This window comes from Lissotriton helveticus, chromosome 3_2 (assembly GCF_964261635.1).
Source record: "Lissotriton helveticus chromosome 3_2, aLisHel1.1, whole genome shotgun sequence".
NCBI classification, from domain to species: domain Eukaryota; kingdom Metazoa; phylum Chordata; class Amphibia; order Caudata; family Salamandridae; genus Lissotriton; species Lissotriton helveticus.
In genome coordinates this window covers 334718161-334731744 of record NC_136062.1, presented here as the reverse complement: position 1 = coordinate 334731744, position 13584 = coordinate 334718161, and the positions used below count along the sequence as shown (strand labels likewise).

Genomic DNA, 13584 nt, shown 5'->3' with positions numbered 1-13584 from the left:
AGAATCTCCACGCATTGCTGCTGCCAAAACCGATACAGTGCCTTCTGCAAGTACCAATCAATCAAGGGATCGCGGCTGAAGAAACAGACACAGTGCCGCTCAACACCGCCACATCGATCTCTGCAACATACTAGATTTCCATGCTTCTCACGTGTGCAGCAAGTTTACCCCATGCATCACCCGGAGAGCAGAACCGTCTTGGAGTCGACGCATCACTTTCCTCTATGGACCAGATGTGACGCATCACTTCTCCTGCGTGCAACAGAGCTGTCGCATTACCTCCCCATGGTCCCAAGAACTGACGCATCTCTTTGTTTCTCGATGCTTCCCATCTCTGTAGCTGTTTGGCCTTGTGAATCTTGATGCAACTACAGGTACTTTCTGAGAAATCACACATCCATAGTTTTCTATGGACCCAGTTGTTTGAAACCTTTTTAAAGTCATATTCTTATTACGGTAAATGGTCAAAATATTGATTCCAAAATATAGACAAACCAAAATATCGAGTCCAAAATATAGAATGGACAAAATATCGAATGGACAGAATATAGACATCAAAAATATTGTTTTGAAGGTAAGTAATGTAATATCGATTTTAAAACTATAGACAGTCAAAATATCGAAGTACATAATATAGTTTATTAAAAATATCAAATTTTTATTAATATCGATTTGTTCAAGTGTTTTTTATGTTAGTTTATGTGTGTAAAGTGTATATATTTTTGTAATTTATTTTAAGTAATTCATTTTATGTAATTATTGTGTAATTTAATTCTGTAGCGGGTTGTGGGTTTATAGGGGAATAGAGTGGGAAGTAATTTAATTATAATTAATTAAATATGTTAATTAATTAATTGGTATTTATTTAGAATAAATTGTTAATTCATTTTTAATTGGTAATTAATTAATTCTTAATTGATAATTATTTTTTATTAATTGATTAATTGATAATTATGTGAATTAAATTAATTTATTTTTTGTAGCGGGTTGTGGGTTTATAGGGCAATAGGGTGGGAAGTAATTTAATTATAAATAATTAAATATGTTAATTAATTAATTGGTATTTATTTTGATTAAATTGTTAAATATTGTTTAATTGGTAATTAATTAATTGTTAAATGATTATTTTTTATTAATTGATTAATGGATAATTATGTGAACAATATTAATTTATTTTCTGTAGCGAGTTGTAGGTTTATAGGGGAGTAGGGTGGGAAGGAATTTAATTATAAATAATTAAATATGTTAATTAATGTATTGGTATTTATTTTGAACAAATTGTTAAATAATTTTTAATTGATAATTAATTAATTCTTAATTGATAATTAATTTTTATTAATTGATTAATTGATAATTATAAGATTTATATTAATTTATTTTCACTAGAGTGGGAATAGTAAAATTTGCCCCTATGCTATCCAACGCTTTCCCTACTGTTGCACCTTCTGGAGTGGGAATAGTAATTTTTACCCCTACGCTATCCAACGCTTTCCCTACTGTTGCACTCTCTGGAGAAGGAATAGTAAATTTTATACCTACGCTATCCAACGCTTTCCCTACTGTTGCACTCTCTGGAGTGGGATTAGTAATTTTTACCCTTACGCTATCCAACGCTTTCCCTACTGTTGCACTCTCTGGTTCGGGAATAGTAATTTTTACCCCTACGCTATCCAACGCTTTCCCTACTGTTGAACTCTCTGGAGTAGGAATAGTAATTTTTAACCCTACGCTATCCAACGCTTTCCCTACTGTTGCACTCTCTGGAGTGGGAATAGTAATTTTTACTCCTATGCTTTCCAACGCTTTCCCTACTGTTGCACTCTCTGGAGTGGGAATAGTAACTTTTACCCCTACGCTATCCAAAGCTTTCCTCACTGTTGCACTCTGTGGAGTAGGAATTGTAATTTTTACCCCTACGCTATCCAACATTTTCCCTACTGTTGCACTCTCTGGAGTGGGAATAGTAATTTTTACCCCTGCGCTATCCAACGCTTTCCCTACTGTTGCACTCTCTGGAGTGGTAATAGTAATTTTTACTCCTACGCTATCCAACGCTTTCCATACTGTTGCACTCTCTTGAGTGGGAATAGTAATTTTTACCCCTACGCTATCCAACGCTTTCCCTACTGTTGCACTCTCTGGAGTGGGAATAGTAATTATTACCCCTACGCTATCCAACGCTTTCCCTACTGTTGCACTTCCAGGAGTGGGAATAGTAATTTTTACACCTCCGCTATCCTACGGTAATAATATTGTGTATTTTTTATTAATAATATGTTAATATATACATATGTTTTAACAGATATGATTGTATTTTTTTTATATAAGTTAAATTAGTTATTTAATAATTTTAAGGTAATTTAAGTATTTTTAAGTATATTTTAGCTATTTATTTTTAATATTTTTTGATTTTTACATTGATTTTAAGAAATTCGATATATTTATAATGTATATATATATAAACGATATTTTGGGGTCGCTATTTTGGAACTTACCTGTTTGTAGATAGGAACTCGATATTTTGTCTGTCGATATTTTGGAATCTATATTTTGGGTAGTCGATATTTTGTCCCTCGATATTTAGTTAGTGACCCTCTTATTACATGTATGTCAGATTTTTATCATTTTGGTCTTGTTGAGTTCAGATAAATATACTTCATTTCTCCAAAGTGGTGTGGTGTCCATTTGTGGTGTTATCACTATATTACTGTGTGTTATGAGTACAAATACTTTACACATTGCCTTTGGGATAAGTCTGTCTGCTTGTGCAAAGCTACCCAGGGGGTGAGCAGGGGTTATCTAAAGTGAGTATCCCCCTTACCCTGACTAGAAGCATGGGTTCATATTTGGGCAAAGGTACCCACCTCTGCCAACGAGGGACCCCTATTTCTAACACACATCATTTGTGGCTCCTAATATATGATAAAGACTCCTCATCCTACTGCATTATTCTCATTCTCTCGTCAACAGATTCGGCCTGATTTATTAAGGTACTGCATTGTTGTTGTGTCATGCAAGTCGTCGCAAGGCAACACAATACGCACTCTGCATTACACATATAAAGAGAAACAGTCTCTAAGAGTTGTTTTTGTGTCGGAATGTGACCCTTACTGTACCATAATATTCCTGCCTGTAATGCAGGCATACGGCAGCATGCACAGGAGTGCTTGAATTGGCATTAGGCAGCCTCAAGAGCACAGGCACACAAAGAGAGCTGAAGAGCATCATATCTATATGGATATGTTGTTGTTCAGCTCGCTCTCATTTACAACACAGTGCAGCAACTTTTCTTTTACATTGACCTGCATGAACCTTCGTAATTATATGCTTTCATGCATAAGGAGCACGTTGCTACTGTACTACGGTGGGAGCATGTCATGCACCTCACGTCATCAGTGGTGTAACGAAACTTGAGGGGGCCCCCCTGCAAACTACATGGAGGGGGCCCCCCTCCTATCCTCCGTGCCAATCTAAATCTCTCAGGCCAGCGACCCGCCATACTGCAGGGGATGCTGGGCGATTGTTATGCCACTGTCACCAATGCAGCCATTATAAGTAACACTGGATGGTGGAGTTAAAGGTTGGGCTCAGTCTGCCAGTAGGTTATCATAGATGGTGGTCCATTCATTACAGGGTCCCTGCCATCAGTACGCTGGGGACGTTTTCCCAAATTTAGGTGGGTTTCCTGATGCAGTCTCCTGTCATGATAAACAACATCGGGCCCACTCATCGTTCAGTTTTGACAAAAATTGCATCCACTGCTCCTTCTCGTTTCCGTTTTAAAATATTAGAGAAAGCGACAATGCAGTATTACAAAAGCAGATGTATCTACAAAGAGCACATTTTGATAATACATTTTTATTAGTAGACAATAGCAATCTTAAGAGGCATTGCATAGCTTCATACACACTGTGACCCCAATTTCATCACAGTCTCTCTCTCTCTCTCTCTCTCTCTCTCTCTCAATGAGTCAGTCTCTCTCTCTTAGTCAGTCAGTCTCTCTCTCTCTGTCATTCAGTCTCTCTCAGTCAGTCAGTCTGTCAGTCAGTTAGTCTGTCAGTCTCTCTCTCTCTCTGTCAGTCTTTCAGTCATTCGGCCTCTCTCTCTCTCTCTGTCAGTCTCTCTATCTCTCTCATTCTGTCAGTCTGTCAGTCAGTCAGTCTCTCTCTCTCTTTGTCAGTTTCTCAGCCAGTCAGTCTCTCCATCAGTCAGTATTCAGACTCTGAGTCAGTCAGTCTCTACTCTCTCTCCACTCTATCTCTCTCTCTCCATTCTCTCTCTCAACTCTGTCCACTCTATCTCCACTGTCTCTCTCTCCACTGTCTCTCCCTCCACTGTCTCTCTCTCCACTCTCTCACTCTCTCACTCTCTCTACAGTCTCTCTCCACTCTCTCTCCACTCTCTCTCCACTCTCTCTCCACTATCTCTCTCTCTCCGCTGTCTCTCCACTGCCTCTCACTCTTTCTACTCTCTCCCCCTTCTCTCTCTCTACTCTCCCTTCTCTCTCTCTACTCTCTCTCCACTCTCTCTCCACTCTCTCAACTCTCTCTATACTCTCTCTCCACTCTCTCTATTCTCTCTCTACTCCCTCTACTCTCTCTCTACTCTCTCTCCACTCTCTCCTCTCTCTCCTCTCTCTACACTCTTTACTCACTCCACTCTCTCCACTCTCTCTACTCTCTCCACTCTCTCACTCTCTCACTCTCTCTCTTTCTCCACTCTCTCTCTCCACTGTCTCTCTCTCCACTGTCTCTCTCTCCACTGTCTCTCTCTCCACTGTCTCTCTCTCCACTGTCTCTCCACTGTCTCTCCACTCTCTCTCCACTGTCTCTCTCTCCACTGTCTCTCCACTGTCTATCACTCTCTCTACTCTCTCTCCACTTTATCTCTCTCTCTCTGTTCTCTCTCTCAACTCTGTCCACTCTACCTCCACTGTCTCTCTCTCCATTGTCTCCCCCTCCACTGTCTCTCTCTCCACTCTCTCACTCTCTCTCCACTCTTTCTCCACTGTCTCTCACTCCCTCTACTCTCTCTCCACTCTCTCTCTCCCTTCTCTCTCTCTACTCTCCCTTCTCTCTCTCTACTCTCCCTTCTCTCTCTCTACTCTCTCTCCACTCTCTCTAGTCTATCTCCACTCTCTCTACTCTCTCTCTACTCTCTCACTCTCCACTCTCCCTACTCTCTCTACTCTCTCTCTCTCTCCACTCTCTCTCTCCTCTCTTCACTCTCTCTCTCTCCACTCTCTCTCTCCACTCTCTCTCTCTCCACTCTCTCTACTCTCTCTCCACTCTCACTACTCTCTCTCTCTTCACTCTGTCTACTCTCTCTCCACCCTCTCTCTCTCCACTCTCTCTCTCCAATCTCTCTCTCTCCACTCTCTCTCTCTCCACTCTCTCTCGCCACTCTCTCTCTCTCCACTCTCTCTCTCTCTCTCCACTCTCTCTCCACTCTCTCTCCACTCTCTCTCCACTGTCTCTCTCTCCAATGTCCCTCCACTCTCTCTCCACTGTCTCTACTCTCTCCCTACTCTCTCTCTCTCCACTCCCTCTCTCTCTCCACTCCCTCTCTCTCCACTCTCTCTCTCCACTGTCACTCTCTCCACAATCTCACGCTCTCTCTCTCTCCACTCTCTCTCTCTCCACTGTCTCTCTCCACTGTCTCTCTCCACTGTCTTTCCACTGTCTCTCCACTGTCTCTCCACTCTCTCTCTCTCCACTCTCTCTCTCTCCACTGTCTCTCTCGCCACTGTCTCTCCACTGTCTCTCACTCTCTCTACTCTCTCTCTCTCTCTCTGTTCTCTCTCTCAACTCTGTCCACTCTATCTCCACTGGCTCTCTCTCCATTGTCTCCCCCTCCACTGTCTCTCTCTCCACTCTCTCACTCTCTCTCCACTCTCTCTCCACTCTTTCTCCACTGTCTCTCCATTGTCTCTCACTCCCTCTACTCTCTCTCCACTCTCTCTCTCCCTTCTCTCTCTCTACTCTCCCTTCTCTCTCTCTACTCTCCCTTCTCTCTCTCTCTACTCTCTCTCCACTCTCTCTAATTTCTCTCCACTACCTCTACTCTCTCTCTACTCTTTCACTCTCTACTCTCTCTACTCTCTCTCTCCACTCTCTCTCCACTCTTTCTCCACTGTCTCTCCATTGTCTCTCACTCCCTCTACTCTCTCTCTACTCTCTCTCTCCCTTCTCTCTCTCTACTCTCCCTTCTCTCTCTCTACTCTCCCTTCTCTCTCTCTCTACTCTCTCTCCACTCTCTCTAATTTCTCTCCACTCCCTCTACTCTCTCTCTACTCTTTCACTCTCTATTCTCTCTACTCTCTCTCTCCACTCTCTCTCTCCTCTCTCCATTCTCTCTCTCTCCACTCTCGCTCCCTCCACTCTCTCTACTCTCTCTCCACTCTCTCTACTCTCTCTCTACAGTCTCTCTACTCTCTCTCCACCCTCTCTCTATCCACTCTCTCTCTCCACTCTCTCTCTCTCCACTCTCTCTCTCCACTCTCGCTTTCTCCACTATCCCTCTCTCTCTCCACTCTCTCTCCACGCTCTCTCCACTGTCTCTCTCTCCAATGTCTCTCCACTCTTTCTCCACTGTCTCTACTCTCTCCCCACTCTCTCTCTCTCCACTCTCTCTCTCTCCACTCTCTCTCTCTCCACTGTCTCTCTCTCCACTCTCTCTACTCTCCACTCTCTCTCTCTCTCTCCACTCTCTTTCTCTCCACTCTCTTTCTCCACTCTCTCTCTCTACTCTCTCTCTCTCCACATTCTCTCTCCACTCTCTCTCTCTCCACTCTCTCTCCATTGTCTCTCCACTGTCTCTCCACTGTCTCTACTCTCTCCCCACTCTCTCTCTCCACTCTCTCTGTCCACTCTCTCTCTCTCCACTCTCTCTCTCTCCAATGTCTCTCCACTGTCTCTCCACTATCTCTCCACTGTCTCTCTACTCACTCTCTCTCCACTCTCTCGCTCTCTCCACTCTCTCTCTCTCCACTCTCTCTCTCCCTACTCTCTCTCTCTCCACTCTCTCCACTCTCTCTCCACTCTCTCTGTCTCTCTTCGCTGTCTCTCTCCACTGTCTCTCTCCATTGTCTCTCTCCACTCTCTCTCTCTCTACTCTCTCTCCACTCTCTCTCTCTTCACTCTCTCTCTCTCCACTCTCTCTCCCTCCACTCTCTCTCCACTCTCTCTCTCTCCAATCTCGCTCTCGCCACTCTCGCTCTCCACTCTTGCTCTCCACTCTCGCTCTTCACACTCTCTCCACACTCTCTCTCTTCACTCTCTCTGTCTCCACCCTCTCTCTCTACTCTCTCTCTCTACTCTCTCTCTCTCCACTCTCTCTCTCCACTCTCTCTCCACTCTCTCTCTTGCTCCAATCTCTCTCTTGCTCCACTCACTCTTGCTCCACTCACTCTCTTGCACCACTCTCTCTCACTCCACTCCACTCTCTCTCACTCCACTCTCTCTCTCACTCCACTCTCTCTCTCACTCCACTCTCTCCCCACTCTCTCTCACAAAGTAGTGTGCGTTGCCATGGGCGTCCGCAGAAATGTTTCCAGGGGGGCACATTTTTTACTTCATCACCATCCCCCTTGCGCTCTTCTCCCCTCTGCCTTGCACCCTTCTCGCCCTCTCCCTTGCACCCTTCTCCCCATTCCCCTTGCACCCTTTTCTACCTTGCACCCTTCTCCCCTCTGCCTTGCACCCTTCTCCCCTCTGCCTTGCACCCTTCCCCCCTCCGCCTTGCACCCTTCTCCCCCTCCACCTTGCACCCTTCTCCCCTCTGCCTTGCACCCTTCTCCCCTCCGCCTTGCACCCTTCTACCCCTCCACCTTGCACCCTTCTCCTCTCTACATTGTACCCTTCTCCCCTCTGCCTTGCACCCTTCTCCCCTCTGCCTTGCACCCTTCTCCCCTCTGCCTTGCACCGTTCTCCTCTCTACCTTGCACCCTTCTCCCCTCTGCCTTGCACCCTTCTCCCCTCTGCCTTGCACCCATCTCCTCTCTGCCTTGCACTCTTCTCCTCTCTACCTTGCACCCTTCTCCCCTCTACCTTGCACCCTTCTCCTCTCTACCTTGCACCCTTCTCCCCTCTGCCTTGCACCCTTCTCCCCTCTGCCTTGCACCCTTCTCCCCTCTGCCTTGCACCGTTCTTCTCTCTACCTTGCACTCTTCTCCCCTCTGGATTGCACCCATCTCCTCTCCGCCTTGCATACTTCTGCTCTCTACCTTGCAGCCTTCTCCCCTCTACCTTGCACCCTTCTCCCCTCTGCCTTGCACCAATCTCCTCTCCGGCTTGCACCCATCTCCTCTCAGGCTTGCACTCTTCTCCTCTCTACCTTGCACCCTTCTCCCCTCTACCTTGCACCCTTCTCCTCTTTACCTTGTACCCTTCTCCCCTCTGCCTTGCATCCTTCTCCCCTCTGCTTGCACCCTTCTACCCTCTGCCTTGCACCCTTCTCCCCTCTACCTTGCACCCTTCTCCCCTCTGCCTTGCACCCATCTTCTCTCCGGCTTGCACCCATCTCCTCTCTGCCTTGCACTCTTCTCCTCTCTACCTTGCACCCTTCTCCCCTCTACCTTGCACCCTTCTCCCTTCTACCTTGCACCCTTCTCCTCTCTGCCTTGCACCCTTCTCCTCTCTGCCTTGCACTCTTCTCCTCTCTGCCTTGCACCCTTCTACTCTCTGCCTTGCACCCTTCTCCCCTCTGCCTTGCACCCTTCTTCCCTCTGCCTTGTACCCTACTCCTCTCTGCCTTGCACCCTTCTCCCGTCCGCCTTGCACCCATCTCCTCTCTACCTTGCACCCTTCTCCCCCCTGCGGACGCCCACATGGTGCTTCTAACAAGAGCGCTTACCTGAGGGCACCATTTTGCTGCCTCATCCCTTCTCATATGAGCTTTGCTCTGGAGAATGCTCTCTCTGGGGGCCCCCTCTCCCATCTTTGTCAGGGTCCCGAGCAGTGCTCTGTGCTGCCTCCTCTCTCTCTGGGGCCCCCAGCCCCCATCCTTGTCAGGGTCCTGAGCAGTGCTCTGTGCTGCCTCCTCTCTCTCTGGGGCCTTCAGCCCCCGTCCTTGTCAGGGTCCCGAGCAGTGCTCTGTGCTGCCTCCTACTCTCTCTCTGGGGCCCCCACCACCGTCCTTGAGAGGGTCCTGAGCAGTGCTCTGTGCTGCCTCCTCTCTCTCTGGGGCCCCCAGCCCCGCCACCTTGTCTGGTTCCTGAGCAGTGCTCTGTGCTGCCTCCTCTCTCTCTGGGGCCCCCAGCCCCCGTCCTTGTCAGGGTCCCGAGCAGTGCTCTGTGCTGCCTCCTCTCTCTCTGGGGCCCCCAGCCCCGTCCTTGTCAGGGTCCTGAGCAGTGCTCGGTGCTGCTGCCTCCTGCTCTCTCTTTGGGGCCCCCACCCCCGTCCTTGTGAGGGTCCTGATCAGTGCTCTGTGCTGCCTCCTCTCTCTCTGGGGCCCCCAGCCCCCGTCCTTGTCAGGGTCTTGAGCAGTGCTCGGTGCTGCCTCCTGCTCTCCCTTTGGGGCCCCCATCCCCATCCTTGTGAGGGTCCTGAGCAGTGCTCAGTGCTGCCCCCTCTCTCTCTGGGGCCCCCAGCCCCCGTCCTTGTCAGGGTCCTGAGCAGTGCCCTGTGCTGCCTCCTCTCTCTCTGGGGCCCCCATCCCCTTCGGCTCGGGCCTTTAACAAAGGGAGAGGGCCTTTAGTAGCCGGTATAGCCCTCTACGGTGGGCTATAAGGCTATAATATGGCTGGAAACAAGTTATAGAAACAACAGAACAACTAAAGTTACAGTATGATTTGATTGCTAGTTTTCACTGGTTAGGAAACCTCGAGAGGGAGTGTTTTCCTGCATTTATTCACTATTTATTACCATTATGACAAATGATAATTCCCCATCTGAGCGATCATAGTGAACGTTGTTTATGTTTATACTTATGTTTATGTCTACGTTTGAAGAATTTTTAGAGCGCAAAGCTGTTAATCTGGGTTTCCCAACGCTACCTGAACCAGCAATCTGCAAGCATATGTGCACTTGATTAGAAGAGCTGGGTCTTTAGTTTTTCCTTGAAATGGTTCACCGTGATCACATATGCAGCAAGTTGGAAGTGAGTTCCAAAGTTTAGCAGCTAAAACCCTCATTGAACCACCCTTGCATGGGATTTCGTCAACCCAGGGGCACAAGCCGGTCCCAGATTTGCTGATCTCAGATTCCTTGGTAGATAGTAAGGTTTAATCATTTTTTGAATGGACAAGGGCCCAATTTTGGTCAATGCCAGGAAGAAAAGGACAAGCTTTTCATTTAATTCTCTTGTCAAGTGTGCGGAATCTGATGCCTATCTTGGAATCCTTAGAGGAAGATGTGTGGCTGCATTCTGAACTGCCTGTCGGCTTTATTTTTTTTCTAGTTTTTGTAGAATTCCAAGATCAGAAGATGGATCATTACAGTAGACCAGATGAGAGGTTATATTAATCTGTCCACTTTTTCTGAGTATAGATCAGTAAATCGCCCACAATTTTATTACGACTCTTAAGTAGACCAAAACACGGGCAGATACTTTTTTCACTTGACAATCCATTGTCAGATTTTTATCCAGCCAAATAACTAAGTTGTTGATAGTAGGTTTGGGAGCTGGTAGCCGACCAAGCTTCTCAGGCCACCATTGAGAACCGGGGCTGATTTCCTACCATCATCACCTCTGTCTTGGTCCTCATTTAGTTTTAAGTAGTTAGCATTCAACCAGCTTGCTACAGCTGTTAAGCCGTTTTTTAGCCAATCTGTATTCTTCCCTTAATTAAGCGAAAGCAACCAACTAAGTGCAATGGGGCAGATTTATGTTGGTAATGCGCCACGTTTGTGTCACGCAACTGCGGCGTAAAAGTGGCACATCCCTACGACCCATTTACAACGTGCGCATCTAGGCAGATGCATCACGTTGTAAAGCCCTGCGCCACTTGTGGGCGTTCCGGCGCAGGGTGTGCGTTCCGGGGCAGGTGCGCCTCGCAAAAGTGGCTGAGTGAAATCTATAAGATTTCACTCAGTCACTTTCAGGCCAATGCTGCGTCAAAACCCTGTGCCTGCTTGAAGCAGGCGTAGGTCTTGACGCAGCATTGGTCAGATAGGGCACCCCCGAGCCTTGCTGGAGCTGCGTCACGCTTGCGACGCAGCTCCAGCAATGCGCCACCTTTACGGCACAGATGCCGTTTTTGCCCCATGGGTGGCGGAGCAGCGGTGCAAAATAACTGGCGTATCCCTGGGGATGCACCAGTTATCATAAATCTGCCCCAATGTGTTTATGGCTTAAATGATAGTCCGAGGCAAATCACAATGTCAGCTAATGTGCTACCATAAACATTAAAGTGTGCGGAGTCAGGGAGGAACACCGAGAGACACCACACAAAGTATGCATAGTGGAGAAGAATGGTGTCTCTGCCACCTGGAGGTGGCGCTGACTAAGAAAGGAAACAAACCATTTTAGAGCTGTCTTTCAAATATCACACTTCAATAATTGGTGAAGGAGCAGGTTTTGAGAGAGCTGGGTAGAGTGTATGGGTGTTGAGGGTTTTTTAGGATTCGGAGATGGTGGAGTTTAGGGGTAGAAAGTTTTTTAGGGTTGATGTAGTTTAAGCCAAGGCGAGGGGTGCTTAGCGGTTCTTAGGAGGCAGGATGGATTGAGTTTAGGGGTATTGATGGGCTGGGCTTTATGCTGTTTTATGGGCGTCAGTTAATTAAAAACACTGGAAGCAATTGTTTGATATGAATCTGACATGAGGCCCCCTGAAGTTAAGCACTGAAATAAACACCTACAAAAAACATGTTTTTGAAAGTAATATCTTCAACCTGTGTATTAATCCCTTAAAAAGTAAATATTTACCCTCTAGTGGGTTTGCCAAAATGCAGTGCTTGCACACACAAGAAACCTCAAATAAACTATAGAAACCATGAACAAATATAGATTTCCGTAGACCTTCTGTGAATAGGGCCGAAGTTGGAACTCTTTGCAAGGCACATGTCAAGGCCTGTACAAAATGTTCTATTTCTTGGTGAATCAACTCCATTGCTCCCTACCCGTTCCTTATGCTAATACAAACATTGCTTTACCCATTGCTCGATATCAGCCATTGTATGCAACTTGGATTTTGTTCATTTCTCCTTGCTTCCTTTCGTATACATCACAGAAATTGTGTTTACTTTATACTCTGAAGATAGTTATGTTTCCAAACATGTAGTGTGACCTACAGTGCAGACATTTTAATACTTACAGGGCCAAATTTGCCTTCCATCCTCCGAAGGTGGACACATGAGTGACACTGAGGGGCATATTTACAATAGAAGTGACAGAGTGCAGCATTAGCCTTCTTGGCTAAACGCTGCACTCTGCCACTTCTGAAACACAGGGCCGCTCCATATTTACAACAATATGGTGCAGCTCTGAGTTTCCCCCAGTACTGACACTAAATTTAGCTGCCTAGTGCAAGGGTGTCTGCGTTGCATGGGAAGATTGTTTATGTGCAAGGAGGTACACCTTCCTTTAAATGGCGTAGTGTAGTTTCTATATGTGCTGCTTGATGCAGCACACATAGCAGTTGCGAAATTTCATTTTTTGACTATTGTTAATGTGCAGGAAGGGCCACCTTCCTGCACATAAAACAATCAATGGAGTTCTGCTGCTTCCATGTGTGCTCCACAATGCAGTACACATGGAAACAGCATAAATTAGGGGAAATTAAATGTTTCTCATCATTGCGCGAGGGTAAGACCAGGTATTACCTGGTCTTCATTTTGCCGCTGCCTCATATTTACGCCACCCTGTAAATATGGGTCAGCGTCAAAATCAATGGGTGTTGCGGTAGAATGCCCACCAGAACACTCATGCCCACCCCATTCACGCTAAGTATTGCGTGAATGGGTGCCTTATTTACAAGGCAGCATTAAGCCATGCTAAAAGGTGCCTTAACACTGCCCTGTAAATAAGGCAAAGCCCCTGCTGCCACATCAACATTGAGAAAAGAGATGTTGTGGTGGCAATAGGGGCTTGTAAATATGCCTCTAAATTGGATAATAGTAGACTGCAGTATTAATTGAGCACTGCTTAAATACAGTTCAAGTCAAGCTTATTTTCAGTTAATTAAAACCATAAAATACAATTTCTAACAACTGCTGAGTGCCATGGGAAATGAATGTTTAAAAAAACATACAAAGCCATGATAAAATGATATCAAACAGTTGGATGAAAACAAAGTGTTCTTCAGGGAGACAGCTGAATGTTATCTTAATAGACTTCTCATTTGCATGTTTCTTGGTGTGATGTCCTTAGCGTGAGTAAGTTCCATTTGTGAAAGTTTTCATTATATATGAGAGTGCATTTGTTCGCGATCTGATTGCAACGATTTAAAAGGACAGTGAGCTCGAGAATGACATACTTTGGAATCAGTGACAGTAAACAAAGTCTAACCTGCAGATTTATTTTGATGCCTTCAAGTTCTTTGGATGTTTTCGAAAGCTGGCGAAGGATGTTGCTTCTCTCCACAAACACTTCTTTTAGCTGTTTTTCCAATTCCTCATAGCCCCGTCTATGTAAAGGGAACATACA

At 46.0% G+C, this 13584-nt stretch overlaps 1 protein-coding gene across 3 annotated transcripts in view; it reads right to left on the bottom strand.

The window, feature by feature from the left end:
• LUZP2 (leucine zipper protein 2) overlaps window positions 1-13584 on the bottom strand; it is a 1331862-nt gene that overhangs the window by 840725 nt on the left and 477553 nt on the right. For all 3 annotated transcript variants that reach the window (XM_078684660.1, XM_078684657.1, XM_078684658.1), the window contains exon 2: window positions 13447-13564. In XM_078684660.1, the coding sequence (XP_078540786.1) occupies window positions 13447-13564 (118 nt within the window). The remainder of the gene's footprint in view (window positions 1-13446; window positions 13565-13584) is intronic.